General features: G+C 36.7%; 1 protein-coding gene across 1 annotated transcript in view; it reads right to left on the bottom strand.

Annotated features, from left to right (window-relative positions):
• Positions 1-16,878, bottom strand: part of LOC112607733 (histone-arginine methyltransferase CARM1-like) — a 271,632-nt gene that overhangs the window by 38,754 nt on the left and 216,000 nt on the right. Inside the window, 1 exon segment of the mRNA XM_025358879.1 lies at positions 3,540-3,717. Coding sequence (XP_025214664.1) covers positions 3,540-3,717 — 178 coding nt within the window.

Below are 16,878 nucleotides of genomic sequence, written 5' to 3'. Positions count from 1 at the left end.
AAGGGTTTCCCATGCATTAATTTATATAATTCTCATACCAAGATAAAGTGGGTTCTATTATTATGTCCATTTGATAAACAGGAAAACAGAGAAATTTAAATTACTTGGTATCATAGAGTTAACAAATAGCAGAGCAAAATCCAGGGAGTGGAATCTCATCTGATAATCAGTGCCCCATCCTTAAACTATGTGGCTTTTCATATCTGTTAAAACAGGTTATTTTATTTGGGGTATTTTCAGAAGTGGTCAGGGGCAAAGCATGATCATAACCTCATTCATATGTCCCCATCTAAATCTCAGGCATTGGTATCAAAACAATAATGATTGCTTGATGGTTTTTCAATTTCGAGACGATAGAAGGATATTAAATAACCTCAGAGAAGTAATATGTATCGCTGCTTGTGTAAACTTGGGAAGATTAGAGGATGATGTTATGAGCCTCAATCTAATAGGAATTCCAAGAATGTCAGATAAAATGGAGGGGAGAAAATCAAATGTAAAATATTTTGAAAATTCCAAGAACAGAAGAAAATCAGCCTCCTGATTAAACATATTCACTGAATTTCCAGCACAGGAACTTAAAAAAGATTCTCACTAGAACACTAGAAATAAAAAGAAGATACTAAAAGCATCTAGAGGGGAAAACTTTGTTACTCTAAAGGAGCAGGAGCCAGAATGGCATTGACTTCTCAATAGCAAGATTTGCAGACAGAAACCAAACACAAAAACCAAAACACAAGCTTTAAAAATATTGATTAAAAATTGTTTTTAAGTAAAATTCTTGACCAAATAATAGCACAAGGACTTGATAAAAAGTAACTCCTCAAGCTCCTTTCCTGCAGAAGCTGGTAGAGAATATCCTTTGCTGAAATGATGTCGTAAACCAACAAAGAGGAAGACAAAAGGATGATGATGGAAAGTCAAAGTGTTGCTGTCATGCAATGGGGCTGCAGAACACTCAGTTCATGTTGCTAGAGAAGGCCAGAGGAGTACTGAATAGAGGGGGGCAACAGAGGAACACATATTGATGGCATCTGTCAGATCTATTGGAGCGTAGAAGCACTTAACCATGAATATATAAAAGCTAAGCTAATAAAAGAAACCAAGACAATTAACTCCGGGAAAAACAAAAGATTATATGAGAAAACATACATAAGTATACAGCATCTACTCTACCATCTGACTCAGTATTCAACAATAGTTACATTACATCATAACACTGTAAATGCTGATTCTTGATTTAACCGAATAATGATCTAGGCCTATATTTCTTTATGCTAAATTCTGAGATCTGAAAAGCAACAGATTTTTATAAGTTTGAGGCAGCATCATTTGATGGCAAAACCTGACCTGAACTAACACGAGAGTTTATTTGTAGTCTTCATTTATTCTTGGTATCAATATTCTTATGTTTTGTTGCAGGAATATAATGTGTTTCATTACAGAGTGTTGCCTCAGATCCCACTGGGAGAATTAAGTAGTACATGGTATGTGATCATATTAACTTTCAAAAGTCCTTCAGATGCTGAATTCTGAAACATATCTGGCCCTAAGGGTTGGGATAAAGGAACTGAGGACCTATCTAAATACATTGAGAGGATGGGGGTGGGGTAGGTGCATCAGGAAGGAAGGAGCTGCTATTCAGGAAAGCTGAATTCTCAAGCAGAGAGTGATGAGAATAGCAATGTAATCATCTTAGATAGGAATATGTAGGTAAATAATAGAAGAAACAACAGATAGAGTTGAAAGCAGTTGCCTTTGGGGAGCAGTCTGACGATAGAAAGAGGTGTGGCAGAAGACTACTATTTTTCATTATAAGCCTTTTTATTATTAATTGATGTTTTAAACTATGTGTTATTATGATGGAATATATAATTAGAAAAAAAATCAATCACCCTTCCCTGAGGAAGACATAGCCTAGAAAGCCAATAAAATCAGTATTCATTTCTACTTGCCTAGTTAAAGATATATAGCCCAGTATAAAATGTCATATTCATTTCAAATATCCAGGGAAGATACCTAGATACTATCTAAATACTGAGCTTAAGAGGGGCTCAGGTGATACATGTTAATTAACTACATTATAAATCTCATCATATAGAAGCACCTAACCATCTGAAAAAGTCCAGGAAAAAACCATACAAATTCTTCCTGGGGGCATTGAGGAGGAAATCCAAGCCACTTTGTACCTTCACTTTCATCTCCCACAGTTCAATTTTATCGCATACACACAAGGCTTCCAAGAGCATCCTGAGCTGTTTTACAGCAAGATTGCTAATGAAGTTCTTGACATCAGGTATACTTTGCCTGAGCTTATTTATTTATTTATACATGAATTTTCTTTCACTGCCTATTTCTGAATTTTGAAGCATGTAGGAAATTATAAACTTCAAACTTCACTTAAATGCATGTTGGTACGTATGAGTTGCACAGTCGTTCACTATTTTGTTTTCATTGAATAGCAAGATAGGGAGCTACAACATTGGTAATTTAGATAAATACAATTGGGGTAAGGAGCTGAAATTCTCATACGATGCAACTTAAAATTGGCCAGTTAGCCCCGATGTCTTAATTGAAAACACCTGCTGTTGGAATGCGTCTACTTTCTCTGGTGAAGAGTGGAAAGCCAGTGTGTGCGCCAAAGTCATGAGTGTAGGCTTCAGGGTCAGATGGATGTAGGCTCAAATTCTTGGCCTGCCAATTGTTAGATGTCTGTTCTTGCCAAGTTACTTTCCCTCACTGAGTCTCAGTTTTCTCTTTATAAAATGGGATCATAACAATGCCCTCCGCTAACCCAGGTCTCAATCATATACTATTAACATTTTGGGCTGATAATTCTTTGATGCAGGGGACTGTCCTGTGCATCAAAGGATGCTTCACAGCATCTTTGCCCCTATTCACTAGATGCCAATACCCCAGCCCCTGCTGCCATTGTGACAACCAAAGTGTCTCCAGACATTGTCAAATGTCCCTGGGGAAGGGTGCAAAATTAGCTTCAAGGCTAACCCCCCCGAATAAATTGAAAACCTTCATCATTCAGACTTTATAAGGATTTTATAAAATAATTTATTCAAATTGGCACTTGGAAAGCACAAAAAGCATATTGGATTTAATATTATCTTGACTATGTGTAGTGATCATAGACAGAGAGAGAAATACAGTAGGGAAAAAAACATGTCAAAAAGAACAAGCAGACCCCAGAGAGTTCCTCACATTATAGAAGGCCAACACTTGAAAGGATATCAGAGATTATGTGTAATAATATCATTTTACAGATGAGGAAACCAAAGCCAAATGGTCAAGTGTTAGCCCAAGTTCATTAAGGAACGAAGGGATTGAACTACGAAAAAAAACACAAAACTCAGACCTGGCTCTCTATACCACGTTGAATACTGTGAAGCATACCTGTGTTCTTATGATTGGAGACTAGTTAATTTGTTATGGAAAAATGAGATGAGAAAAACAAATAATTGAGTATAATAGAAATGCTTTTACAGAGAAGTCAGACTGTTTTTTAAACCAAGAATGGGCCAACTTACCATTTGATTTTAGCCATTTTTTGGAATGAAGATAACTCTCTAGCATCCGTTCATTGAACAGCATGTATCCCGTTGGTTCGGAAATGATCACATCTACAGCCTCAGGAAGTGAGATGCCTTCAATTTTTCCTGGCAAAACAATGATCTTGCCTGAAAGGTGATTGTTTTTCACTAGCATCTGAAAAAGATAAAATGGGGTGCCAGAACTGTTGTTATTCAGGATCTTATGAAAAATGAGTTTTATCGATTAAGGGCTGAGAATGTGACAGGAAGGAGAAAGAAGTAACATTTGTTTCTCGAAACACTTTTAAAGAAAAATAACTCATTTGTCTCACTACACAAAAATTGCATGTTTAATATATATAATTTTGGAAAAGATACAGATATAAAACAAATAAAACACCTACGATCCTAATAATAACTATTAATATTTTGATGCATTCTCTTCTAGACTCTACACAAACATACACATATATGTGTATGTATGCCAGTATGTGTGGTCTGTGTATGTGTGTGTGTATATATACATATTTATATTTATATATTTATATATATTTATACATTTATATATTTTTATATATATAGGGGGATTTTTAAAAATTCATGGCTTCAGTTTATTTCCTATTGTTCTACTTGCAATAGAGATGCCAAACAACTCTGTACAATGATCTTCCACAGATTAATGATCTTTTTTGTTTTGCTTAGTTTTGAGATAGGGTCTCAGTTTGTAGCCCAGAGTGGAGTGCAGTGGTGTGATCATGGCTCACTGCAGCCTCGACCTCCTGGGCTCGAGTGATCCTGCCACCTCAGCCTCCCAAAGTGCTAGGATTACAGATGTGAGCCACTGCACACAGGCCAATGATCTTGATCCTTATTAAATTTTTCCTTGGTCTTTTGATGTCAAAAATAAATACCATGATTATTGACCTTTCTTTAGGTGTACATTTTTACAGTCATGTATTAATTTTCTTTGATGTCCTTTATATTTTATTTAATAAACTTAAACTCTTTCAAAAGAGGCACCCTGAAGAGAAATACATTTACTATGTTTCTAATGTATTTCTTCTGAATGCCAAATATGACAAGGTGATTGAATTATTATGTCTTTCTACTGCCTGAAAACATATTTTCTAATAAACATTTTATATTTGCCAGCATAAATATATACAGCACATTCCTTTTCAAGTTGTTCCTCTCTGAGACTTGTAGATTTTTCCTCATTGTATGTACAGCCTGTCAGAGTCCTTCCATTTTGTATTTTTGCAGCTTAATCCCTTTGCCCATCCTAAGTGCAATGTACTATGCACTTGTTATAATTCAGTGGCACCTTCTTAATTTCTGATCACTTCTTCAAATGGCTAGGATACCTGTCACATTAATCCTGTCTTCTAGGGTGCTGCTCACCAACACATGCTCTGTGAGCATACAAAATGTCATTGTTTGTTAAAATCAAGTAATCTCTAATCTATGGAGGAATAATAAAGAAAACTGTTTGAACATGTCATACATTGTCAATATTCATCCATTGCCAATGACTCTATCATCATTCCACACATAGAAGTCAAGTCCCTGGGAGTTCTGCAGAGACAATGACTAAAGGTTCGAGCTTTTGGTGTCCTGCTTTTCTCTCTACGTTCTTGCCAGGAAAATCAATTCTCCTGCACAGCTTTGACTGTGGCTCTGACTGTGGCTCCATTGTGAATGACTATCCAAACTACATCTTTAGTTTCGTCCTCTCAGCTGAGTTTCAACAATAACTTGGACATTTTCACCAGTGAATTTCGCACCTCCTAAATAACAAGTAAACAGCAAAACTCAGCTGCTTCTTGAACATTAATCATTCCCTGAGTTTGCCTTTAAAATCTTTGTAAAATATTGCATTTCTATGATTCTGTTTTGGTCATCAATACCACAATCCCCAATGTCCTGGAGGTGTACTTAGTTCCCACAGGTAATTAGTTATTACATTTTCTTATTTCTACCTTTCAGATATATTTTATTTCTGCCTTCTTTTGCCAGCATCAACTTGTCCAGTTCCTACTACCTTCAAATATGGACTTAAAAAATGATATTTATATAAAGAAAACAATGATGGCAGTAACTACTTCATAAGTTTGTTTGAGGATCAAACCAAATAAAATATATTAAGAGCTATGTAAGCATTAAAATTATTATATTATTCTTATTAAATAATACTTTGGGCCAGGTGTGGTGGTTCATGCCTGTAATCCCAGCACTTTGGGAAGCTGAGGTGGGCAGATCACTTGAGGTCAGGAGTTTGAGACCAGCCTGGCTAACATGGTAAAACTCGTCTCTACTACAAATACAAAATAAGTTTAAAAAGTTAGTCGGACGTGGTGGAGCATGCCTGTAATTAGCTACTGAGGAGGCTGAGGTGGGAGGATCCCTTGAACTCGGGAGGGAGGTAGTGAGCTGAGACTGTGCCACTGCACTTCAGCCTAGGTGACAGAGTGAGACTCTGTCAAAAAAACAAAACAAAACAAAACAAACAACTTTTTACTTAAAAAGAGAAATGCAAATAAACAAAAACATAAAAATTACTAGTATTCCAGATATAGGCAAGGTATGTTTTCAATCAGACATTGGAGTATATCTCAAATCTCAATGTAATAATACTTCATAATTTTTTCCCAGCAATATGTTTTAGATCAGTTTTCTGAACACTTTTACATCATGGCACACATTTTTAAAAACCAAGTAATTTTATGGTACACTTGGGTGAAAGAAGAGCCTGCTTGCATTTTGAGACATTTGAGTGGGGACTCTGGCCACACTAGACCCTGACTACCTGCCATAAGTGCAAAGGACATCAAAATCTCAATACCCAGCAAACTGGTTGGGAAGCTCTGTTCTAGACATCTTTCCATGAATGGTTCTATAACATAAATTTATTGGCTATATAGTATTTAATAGATGTGTATTGATTTATTTGATATCTCCTATTATTGGATACTCAGGTTATTTCAAATTTCTATTAAAATAGTATATTGACAAATACTAATGCAATTAAATCTGAAAATACACTTTCTGCTATTTCCTTCAAAGTTAAAGGGTATGAAGCTGGTAAGGGTTTTTGATATACACTGCCCCACTGCTTACCGGAAAGGTGGTCCCTTTTCTAAATTTCAAGCCCTCTCTAAATTCTGCTTATGGGGTCTGAGGCTGTCCAGGTAACCTCAGTATATAAAATTGCCTCTTTCCACAGACTCCTCAACTTGCAACAGGATGCTGGAAGGGGAGCTGTTCTCTTTTTTTTTTTTTTTTTTTTGAGACGGAGTCTCGCGCTGTCGCCCAGGCTGGAGTGCAGTGGCCGGATCTCAGCTCACTGCAAGCTCCGCCTCCCGGGTTCACGCCATTCTCCGGCCTCAGCCTCCCGAGTAGCTGAGACTACAGGCGCTGCCACCTCGCCCGGCTATTTTTTGTATTTCTTAGTAGAGACGGGGTTTCACCGTGTTAGCCAGGATGGTCTCGATCTCCTGACCTCGTGATCCGCCCATCTCGGCCTCCCAAAGTGCTGGGATTACAGGCTTGAGCCACCGCGCCCGGCCGAGCTGTTCTCTAAGTGTAGCTGGAGGGCACAATATAGTAAGATACTCAGGTGAATATCTGTGATGTAGGCCTTATATGCAGAATTTAGAGAGGATACCCCTAGACTCTTGAATCTTTAGGGAGAGCAGAGATGTAATAAGGTTTCAGAGAGAGGATTTCATGAGCTGTCAGAAGTACAATTTTGGGTCCACAGGAAATAATTTTAGGTCTCATTATTCTCACTGGCAAAGAAGGACATGTCACATGCCTGGAAGGGAGCAAACAGGCCTGCCTTCAGGTCATTGCATCTTGTGACTTAATCTATTTTTGATCAGTTTCACACAAGATCAGGAATCTGAAGATTAAAAATTCTAGTTCTACCTTTATCACTAAAGAGCTATGTGACCTTGGGGAAGTCACTTAAAGTCTCTAAATTTTAGTTTCCCTTCTTGTAAAATTAGGGTTTAAAACTGGAGTTGTTTTGAGGCATCTTCTAGTTTGAATATTTTATGATTAGAAGAAAGCAAAATTTCTTGAAATATGTTCCAGGAGTCCATGAATACAAGGGTTTCAGGATCAAATAACTTAGAACTTCTTTGTAATACATATCCCTCTTACAAATTCAGAGTGCATTAGCATATTAATAGCTTTGAGGAATTCTACAGAAAAGAAAACTCTTGGCTTGGTTAAATTAAAGACATCCAAACTTATTAGAATGCTTTGCAGGTTTTTTTCACCACTGGATCTATATGCATCTCCCTAGATCAATCTTTAGGAAACAATGAAAATAATTATTTGATTATCTTAGGTTTGATTACAATTCCTTGATAAAGATATTGGAAAATAGGACATAAATTCAACCAGCAATCGCTCTAATACAGAAGGGCAGCTAAGTCTAGATGCATGACTGTTCTTTGAGTCAGTCTTGCTGCCTCCCTTCATCTTCAGTTTACAACAGTCTCAGTATAGATTATCTTTGGGAAGCCTGTCATTTCATTGCCATTCTTCTAAAACTAACTCAGGAGAGATATCCTTTCCAGGAATAACTGAACTTCACTATGCCCCTCCAAGTGCTAGAAAAGTCCGCTAACACAGGGTAAGGTTCTGCAATCCACCACATTAATTGCTGCACAGGTTTACCCTGTGTGACCTGGTCCTTTTCTAAGAGCTCAGGATGGAGGGATATTCCAAATAAAGGCTCTTCTCAGACATCATCGAGGCCCAAGCAAACCCACATCATATTCTTGTTTTAATCCTGTTCCCTTGTTATTAAATTGGGTTTCTAAAATCTATGTCAATAGTACTATCACTTGTATCAGCTGCTTAAAACACACACATACACGTACACATATGCATACACATACACGTACACATACACATACACACTTTAGGTGGTAGCAGCAGAATTCATCCTTTTAGGTACCAGGATAAGTGCCAAGAGAGATCAGGGCAGTAATTCCACCTGGTATGCTGCTGTTCTTGTCTCATTTAGGAGGGTTTTCAATAAGTTACATGTACTGTAGATGTGTTGTTTATTTATTCCTGTTCAGTTTAGAAGCTGAATTAGTCTTAGAGGCTGTACTATACAATATAGCATCTAATTATAGTCTGTCTCAAAGCATGAAAAAAGCAAGCATTTTGCAGGTGAAGGCCTCAGTTGCTAGTTTGGATCCTCCATTTACTAGCTGTGACCTGTGGCCAAGATGCATAATTTCCTGGGAGTCCATTTCTTTACCTATAAAATGGGAATCATAATAGTACCTATTCTTCAGTGTTATTTCAAGGATCAAATCAAATGAGAAAGTGCAAAGGAACATATAAGTCAAAGAATACAGATGAAATAAAATAATAATTTAAAGAAAAGATGATAAAGCAATAGAACTCAGATTAAAAGGAAGATTTGACTCAAGGAAACAAATCGAGAAGCAAAGTGACATAATTACAGAATAGCCATCAACCAGGTAGAGAATATATTACGTTCAAATATATGTAACTATTTTAGAAAATCATTTGGCATTATTCAGTAAAGTTAAAGATATACTTATGATTTGGAAATATCACCCCTCAGAAGCATACATTCTAAAAAAAATTTGAACATGTGTACTAGATAATATACACTAAAATATATATAATATTGATAGTAATAAAATAAAATGTTGAAACAAACTAGAAGTCATTAACAGGGAAATGAATGCATAAATGGTACTGTATCCATCCTATGAATATTATTTTCAACGTATTTTTTGAATATTAGAGATGGGGTCTTGCTATGTTGCTCAGGCTAGTCTTGAACTCCTGGACTTAAATAATCCTTTCACCTCAGCCTCCCAAAGTGTTGGGATTACAGGCATGAGCCACACACCCTGTCTATGAATATTATTTAACAGTGATAAAGAAATAACTAAAGGCACATATATTAATATAAATAAATTTCACAAGCAGAATTTTAAGGAGAAAAAAGGTTGCTAAAGAATATATAGTATGATTTCTTTTATAAAAATGGTCAAACGTATTCAAAACTAAACTGTATTCATTAGGGTATAATTTTTTATAATCTTATGCTAAAGATAAAACTTAAGATGTTAGTAACTTTGGGGAATGAACAGAGGAGCATGGAATCTAGGAAAGGTATTCATATATAGGAATTTTAATATATAGTAATATTATTCTAGTTCTTAGGCTGGGTTGTAGAGATATAAGAGTTCATTTAGTTATTATTCTTTGTTCCTTATATTTAGACTCATTTCCTCTGTGTATGAATATTTGAGCATTTTAAACTATGCTGTTAATAGAAAACTTTGAGATAATCATAAGAAGTGTATTTTTTAAAAAGCAAACTGATTTCTGTAACAACAAATTAACAGACAAAATGTAGATTAAAATGAGGTAGCATAATGTCTCAGAATGACAGAAAAATAGAATAGAAAACTAACTCAGTATATTAAAAGAAAATTTTATTAAAATAAAAAAAGCAATTTGCTGATAGAAAAAACACGTAAGGGTCATAGGAACATTTCATACAGTAATGTTCCTACACATTACAAAATATACAAAAATATATTCTGCTAAAGATTTTGGGTTTAAGGAATAAAGAATGAATTCCTTGAGTACCCAGGCAGAAAAACAAATCACCTAAAAACTGAAAAAAAAATCAGGCTGTCATTAACCTCTTCTATGAAAGCAATAAAACAACGTTTACTATATTTAGAAAAAACAGGTGTGGCCAAAAGATTAAATCCAGAGAAGGTGTTATTCACCTATAAAGATAATAAATGGACATTGTCAACATGAAAGAACTCAGGACATGTGGCACACATGAGACCTCCTTTAAAAAATGCTGAACCAAAGTGGCAAAAAAATCTGTATAAATAAGAGATGAATCTAAAGAAATTAGTAATAAAGAAGCTATAATTTAAAAACCAATGGTTATAAATTAACCCATCAAATTATAGAACAAATACTAAACAATTACATGGAGTTTTGTTATATTTGGTCACATTTCAATGGGAATTATCTTACACTTTGACAATATAAAAATGATATATAGCTAACAAAGGGGAGAGAAAGAAAGGAAAGATACGAGTGTTCATGACTTCATCTCTTTCATAGAAAAGAACATTTTTATCACAAAGAGAGAAAAAAATTCAAATTTCCTAATGTTTTCAATAACTTTAGAGGAATCCTTTAGAAAGTGATTTCTCTTATGGTGAAGAAGCATTTATTTAAAGTTTAGCAGTTTCTCTTCTTTTATCTCGGTTTCCTTTCCTTCTGTTAAATTTCCTACAAGTACTTTTCTCTATCTGTTCTTCTCTATATTTGCATTAGAAATGTCTGCAATACTGTTCACACAATATTAATAATTATTGTGGATGGTTTACATTTTTCTTCTTTATTAAATTTCTGAATTGCTTACTTTATAATAAGATATTATTTTATGAAAATAGCAAAATTATTTTTTTAAAAAAATTAGTAAAAGCAGAGGTCTAAGCAAATGTATCTACCTCCTCTCTTTTCTTATATTGCACAGCAATGTAGGAAATGTTATAAATCAGAAGAAAACCTTAATATGCATGTATATTTAAAAAGCTAGCACAGGAGGAGAAATTTTGAGGGAACTCTGAAAGACAGAAAGCAGACTGAATTGGATTGATGGAAAACACCAGAACATATTATTCTGAACCCCTACATATCGGAGCTAAGAAAGATTCCCTGTAAAGGAGTTTGGGAGTAAAATGGAAATTTTGAATCATCAAATTCCAGGAACAGAAGAAGCCCTCAGGGCTATCACTGAGGCTGGCATGTTCCACTTCCCTCACCTTGGGTCTTTGGAGTATGAGAGGTTGATATCACCGGGTTCTGTCCCCTGGCTAAAGCTCTTGGCACTGTTTTTTGATGAAATGCCTCAGAAAAGATCTTAGGATACTGAAGCCAGAAACGTTAACAGAGTAAAGCTTGGGGTAACTTTAGAGTCCAGTTTCAGACTCTGAGAGAAGAAAACTATCAAACAGCACCACCTAAAGTTTCAGTCCTGTGAACAAAACTCTTATTTGGTGAATTGTCAAAGCTTAAGGCTAAGATAGCAATAGAGAAGGTAAATTTGAGAAAATCTGAGAATGTAGCAACCGAAACCATAAAAGAAACAGTCAAGTTGACATGTACATGATGATACATAAATAATATTAAAAAACAATTCCCAGAAATCAAGAAAGATACTGGTCTTTAGATGGAAAGGGCCCACTAAATATGAAGCAGAAAGGATAAAGCTCCTTAGTCCACATCTAAATACATCATGGCAAAACTGGACAACCCTAGAGATCAAGAGAAAAGGCTTCAAATCTTTCACGGTTAAAAAAAGTTATACTAGCTTTGGGTGAACAAAAACCACACTGATCCCAGAAATCTCATCAGCATCTCAGGATATTAGCAGATAATGAAGCAACTTCTGAAGGAAAGTGATTTTGAGGCTTCAATTCTATACCCAGTCAAAAATTTGTAAATGATAAAGGAATATAAAACATTTTCACACATAAAAAACCTCAAAGATTTTAAAATCATATATGACAAATGACAACATACAAGGAAACATATACGGAAAAGAGAAATATAAAAGAAACAGTGGTAACCAGACTATGAAGGGAAAGAAGGGATGCAATCTGAGAGGAAAAAGGTTTATCTGTTTTTGATACACAGAACTTTTTTCTTTTTCTTTTTTTTTTTCTTTTTGAGAAACAGTCCCGCTCTGTCACCCCAGGCTGGAGTGCAATGGCGCAATCTTGGCTTACTGCAGCCTCCGCCTCCTGTTTTCAAGTGATTCTCCTGCCTTGGCCTCCAAGTAGTTGGGACTACAGGCATGCATCACCACACCCAGCTAATTTTTATATTTTTAGTAGAGATGGGGTTTCATCTTGTTGGCCAGGCTGGTCTCGAACTCCTGACCTCAGGTGACTGGTTTGCCTCAGCCTCCCAAAGTGTTGGGATTACAGGAGTGAGCCACGGTGCCCAGCTCTAGAACATTCCTTTTGGAGTGGCAAGAGTTCAGTGACAAAAGGATCACATTTCCTTTCCTATGGGTCCAAGGAATCAACTTGACTCCATAGTGAAGAGTATTTATATAATCATTATACTTAATATGACTTTTTAGGGACTTAGATTTTCAGAAGCAATCTACAGACAAAGCGTCAAAGACAGTGATATATTCCATATCTTAACAACCTAGAAATAATATAACCAAACAAAATTGGGAGTCACACCAGAAGAGGGAAGTTTCTCTTTTGGGAGTCAACAATATATCCAAAGTTGGTAATTCAGAAAACAGAAATACATACATTATGACATAAAGTCATAGTAATCAATGGAAGAACTAAAAAGACATAAACTCAGAATGGTTAACACTGGAGAATGTAGACAGGCAGGAGTGGGTAGGTGGAGGACTTTTTTTTTTTTTTAATTTTAGACCTTCCTATGTTGTTCGATTCTCCTGAAAGTAAATACAGGTATTTACTTTCATTTAAAAGAAAAAAGTCAGAAGCTCCCCAAACAACAGAATACCTAACCAATCCTTTCATTCTCTCCTTTCAAATCCTACTCCTTAATAGGCAATTCTGAACAACTGCTTAAACATTTATAAAAAGCAACATTAACTTTACTGTTAAATAAACTCAACAACTTTATTTTAAACAGAATGCTTAAGCTGAAGTGCTTTGCTAACTACCTGTTAACGATGTTGTCATTTTATAAATCAGGAAACTGAGTCCTAGAGAGGTCAGTGTTCAAAACAAGGAAATACTAGAGGCAGTGGCAGACTTGAAGGAAAGTGACTATATTTATCATCAGTGTTTAAATCAGTTGAGCTCATGACTATCAATTGGCAACAGTAGCATTATGGCTTGGCTCCTTTCTGAGAAAGGTTGAAGGAAGAAACAGATGTGGTCGTGGTCGCTGTCTCTCTCTTTCCTTTCCCTCCCTCAGTATACACTTGCCTCCTGCCTGGAATTCAGGGGGAATTGCTCAGCACTGCACAAGATGCCTCTTGGCCCACTGATTCTTAATTATCAGTGTGCAGAAGGCAGGGACCTCCAAAATCTGCTGCCAAGAAAGAGTAAATGGATCCCTGGAGGAAGCAGCCTGAGAGATGAGTGTAAAAAAAAAAGAAAAAAACTTTGCAAATGAGAACTAAGTAGGTAGGGCAATGAGGACGACACAGAGGATGACAGATGAGAGAGTGGAAAGGAGGGGAAGAGAGGCAAAGACAGAAACATCCCTCCCTGTTTGTCTTTGAGCCGATTTAAGGGCAAAGTTTGAGGAGTCCAGAAGGCTTCCCTGTACCGAGCAAGTTGATGCCCCTTTATCACTGCAGAAACTCTAAAGGTGACAGAAGGAAGTTATGTGAAGCTTTTAGGAGGGGAACGCTGCCAAACTCATAGTTTGGCCGTCAGCAAAAAACCACACTGGCAATTTTAATGCAGTAGTGTTTTTTGTCTGATGATGCTACAAACTGCTCAACAATTGGGGAAGAAGAGCAAGGAGGCAGACAAGCTGTCCATGCTTGGAAAGCATGTCTTGAACAAGTTATAATGTAAGCCCTAAAAAAATACGTAATATCCATAGAAGCAATTCACAGGGTTGGGTGGAGTGCACATTTGTACGTTATATTGAACAGCATATTTGCCCTCTATTGGAAGGTAAGTTTTCCCCTGTATACTGTAAGTATCTGACAGCAGGAACCATGCCTACTTTGTCCATCTAGCAGTCTCTGGCATATTGAAGGCATCCAACACACATTTGTTAATTACTTCATGAAAGATGACATGACAGCCATTGGAATCCAATTTTCCATCTTAGTTTGGAAAGTTATTACCAACACACTAGGACAGTTCAAAGAGAAACGATCATTCTTTGACCTTATCTCTCTCTCTGCTGGACCTCTGGTAGTGGATAAATTGGAGGGTAGGTAGGAAAAAGCAATCTCTGATATACTCCTTACAACCCCCTAAACACTGGTATATCAGGCAGTGGGGAGAGGATAATCTAGATATGCTAGAAAAAACTTTTAAATTATGAAAAACTTTGAACTAGACAAAAAGTTACTGAGTGTCCTTTCTAGCACACCTTTCCAGGCTATTTTTATCTTTTGGTTCCTTTACTCTGTATGTAAAACCGATAACAGAAAGTCATTCTCGTCCTTACAAATAGAAAGAAATTGTGCCTGGTGGAATGCAATTGATTACTGCGCAATGAATAGACCAGTCTTGTATCTATTTGAAAATTCTTTCCAGCATTCCTCATTGCCCATATATCTGCATTTCATTGAATTCTCCTTTGAACATATTTGGCATTCTAGTGGTTCACTCAGTTAATTAAAATATTTGACACATGTTAATTTTATGTTTGTATAAGAGTCATCATTTTACCTTTTTAAAAATTAACTTTTAGCATTTTAATATACAATTTTTCATTTTAGTTCAGGGATTTAATTTATTCTGTTACCTCTTTATGACTCTTTTTTCTTCCTTTTCCCTTCTTTTGTGTTTGTGTGTGTGTGTGTGTGTGTGTGTGTGTGACATAGCACAGTGCAGTGGTAGAGCACTTGCTTCTGAGACTAAAGAACCTGAGTTCAAGTCTCTACTTCCACTCTTCCTAGCAATCTTGATCAAGTTAATTAACCACAGAGCCTCAGTTCCCATACATGTAAAATAGGAATAGTACTAGCACCCACTTTACGACTTACTCTGAGGCTTTAATGAAATAATGCATGCAAAATGATTACACATTACTTATCAAATAATAAGCACACAATAGATATATTATCCCTTCTTTTTTCCTATGGTAGGTGAGCCAGATTATTAGTGATCAGTTCCCAGCAGAAATGGGCGTGTGGACGTAGACTGTTGGTTAAGTCACTGGCAGCAATTCTCCTAGACCATAGGTTCTCCTTTCTACACTTTACCCAGAGCCAAAATAATTTATACCTGGTGTGGCAGCTGCTACTACTTGCCCATCCAACACCCATTCTTGCCTTTTATCTTATTAATAAAATGCCTATATTACTGGGGACAACAATGAACTAACTAAAATACTACATTCCTAGCCTTGTCTGCAGCTAAGTATGTCTATTGAGTCAGTCCTGGCCTTCAAGATAGCATACATTGTTGGGAGGGACTTCTACGAAGGTTACTTAAAAGGAGGAACAAAAGCTAGGGGAAGACATTTTTGGGTCCTCCCTTTCTTTATCCTATTTTCCAGAACATGAATTTGTTGACTAAAGTTCCAAGAGCCATCTTGAATCCTGAGGTAACTGACCTTCAGATAAGTCATATACTGTATGCCAGGATAACATAACAGGAAGCTGGGGGATCTATGAATTTTGTGGGGCTGCCACATTGCCTTAGGCTCCCTCCTTCAGACTTCTTTTACAAGAGATAAAAAAAAAAGTCCTTATGCATTTAAGTCAGCGTTAATTTGGGTTTTCTGTTAGATACAGCTGAACCAATGGACAGATGCTGGGTGTCTTATCTAACCAAAGAAGCCTCTTACCCATGATAGTCATGATAGTCATAACAGAACCATATGGTTTGAGAACTCAGAATGACTTTTTTCTGGGGGGGGAGACATGGTCTCACTCTGTCACCGAGGTTGGAGTGCAGTGGCACAGTCACAGCTCACTGCAGCCTTGACCTCCCGGGGCTGGGCTGAAGCCATCTTCCTGCCTCAGCCTCCCAACACAAAATGTGTTCCCTTAATTATCTCATGTCTACCCCACAACACTATGGGAGATGCATTATTATTGTCTTCATTTTTTAGATAGGAAAACTGAAATTCAAATCAATTCTATTAAGGTTACTCAGTTTCTTTATAGTAATGGATCACTTTACAAAGCTTTTGACTCAACTGGGTTTTTCTTTTTTTTTTTTTTTTTTTTTTTTTGAGACGGAGTCTTGCTCTGTCGCCCAGGCTGGAGTGCAGTGGCGCAATCTCGGCTCACTGCAAGCTCCGCCTCCCAGGTTCACGCCATTCTCCTGCCTCAGCCTCCCGAGTAGCTGGGACTACAGGCGCCCGCCACTGCGCCCGGCTAATTTTTTCTATTTTTAGTAGAGACGGGGTTTCACCATGGTCTCGATCTCCTGACCTTGTGATCCACCCACCTCGGCCTCCCAAAGTGCTGGGATTACAGGCGTGAGCCACCGCGCCCGGCTCAACTGGGTTTTTCTTAGAGCTAATGTGAATATAAAATTTTTACCAAAGGCTAGTTGAAGTTAGAGCTTTTGACAATATAAATTACTGCTAAATTATA

This window comes from Theropithecus gelada, chromosome 15, assembly GCF_003255815.1.
Source record: "Theropithecus gelada isolate Dixy chromosome 15, Tgel_1.0, whole genome shotgun sequence".
Lineage (NCBI taxonomy): Eukaryota > Metazoa > Chordata > Mammalia > Primates > Cercopithecidae > Theropithecus > Theropithecus gelada.
Note: the sequence above shows the minus strand (reverse complement) of the source record. Positions and strands in the feature narration are given on the sequence as shown.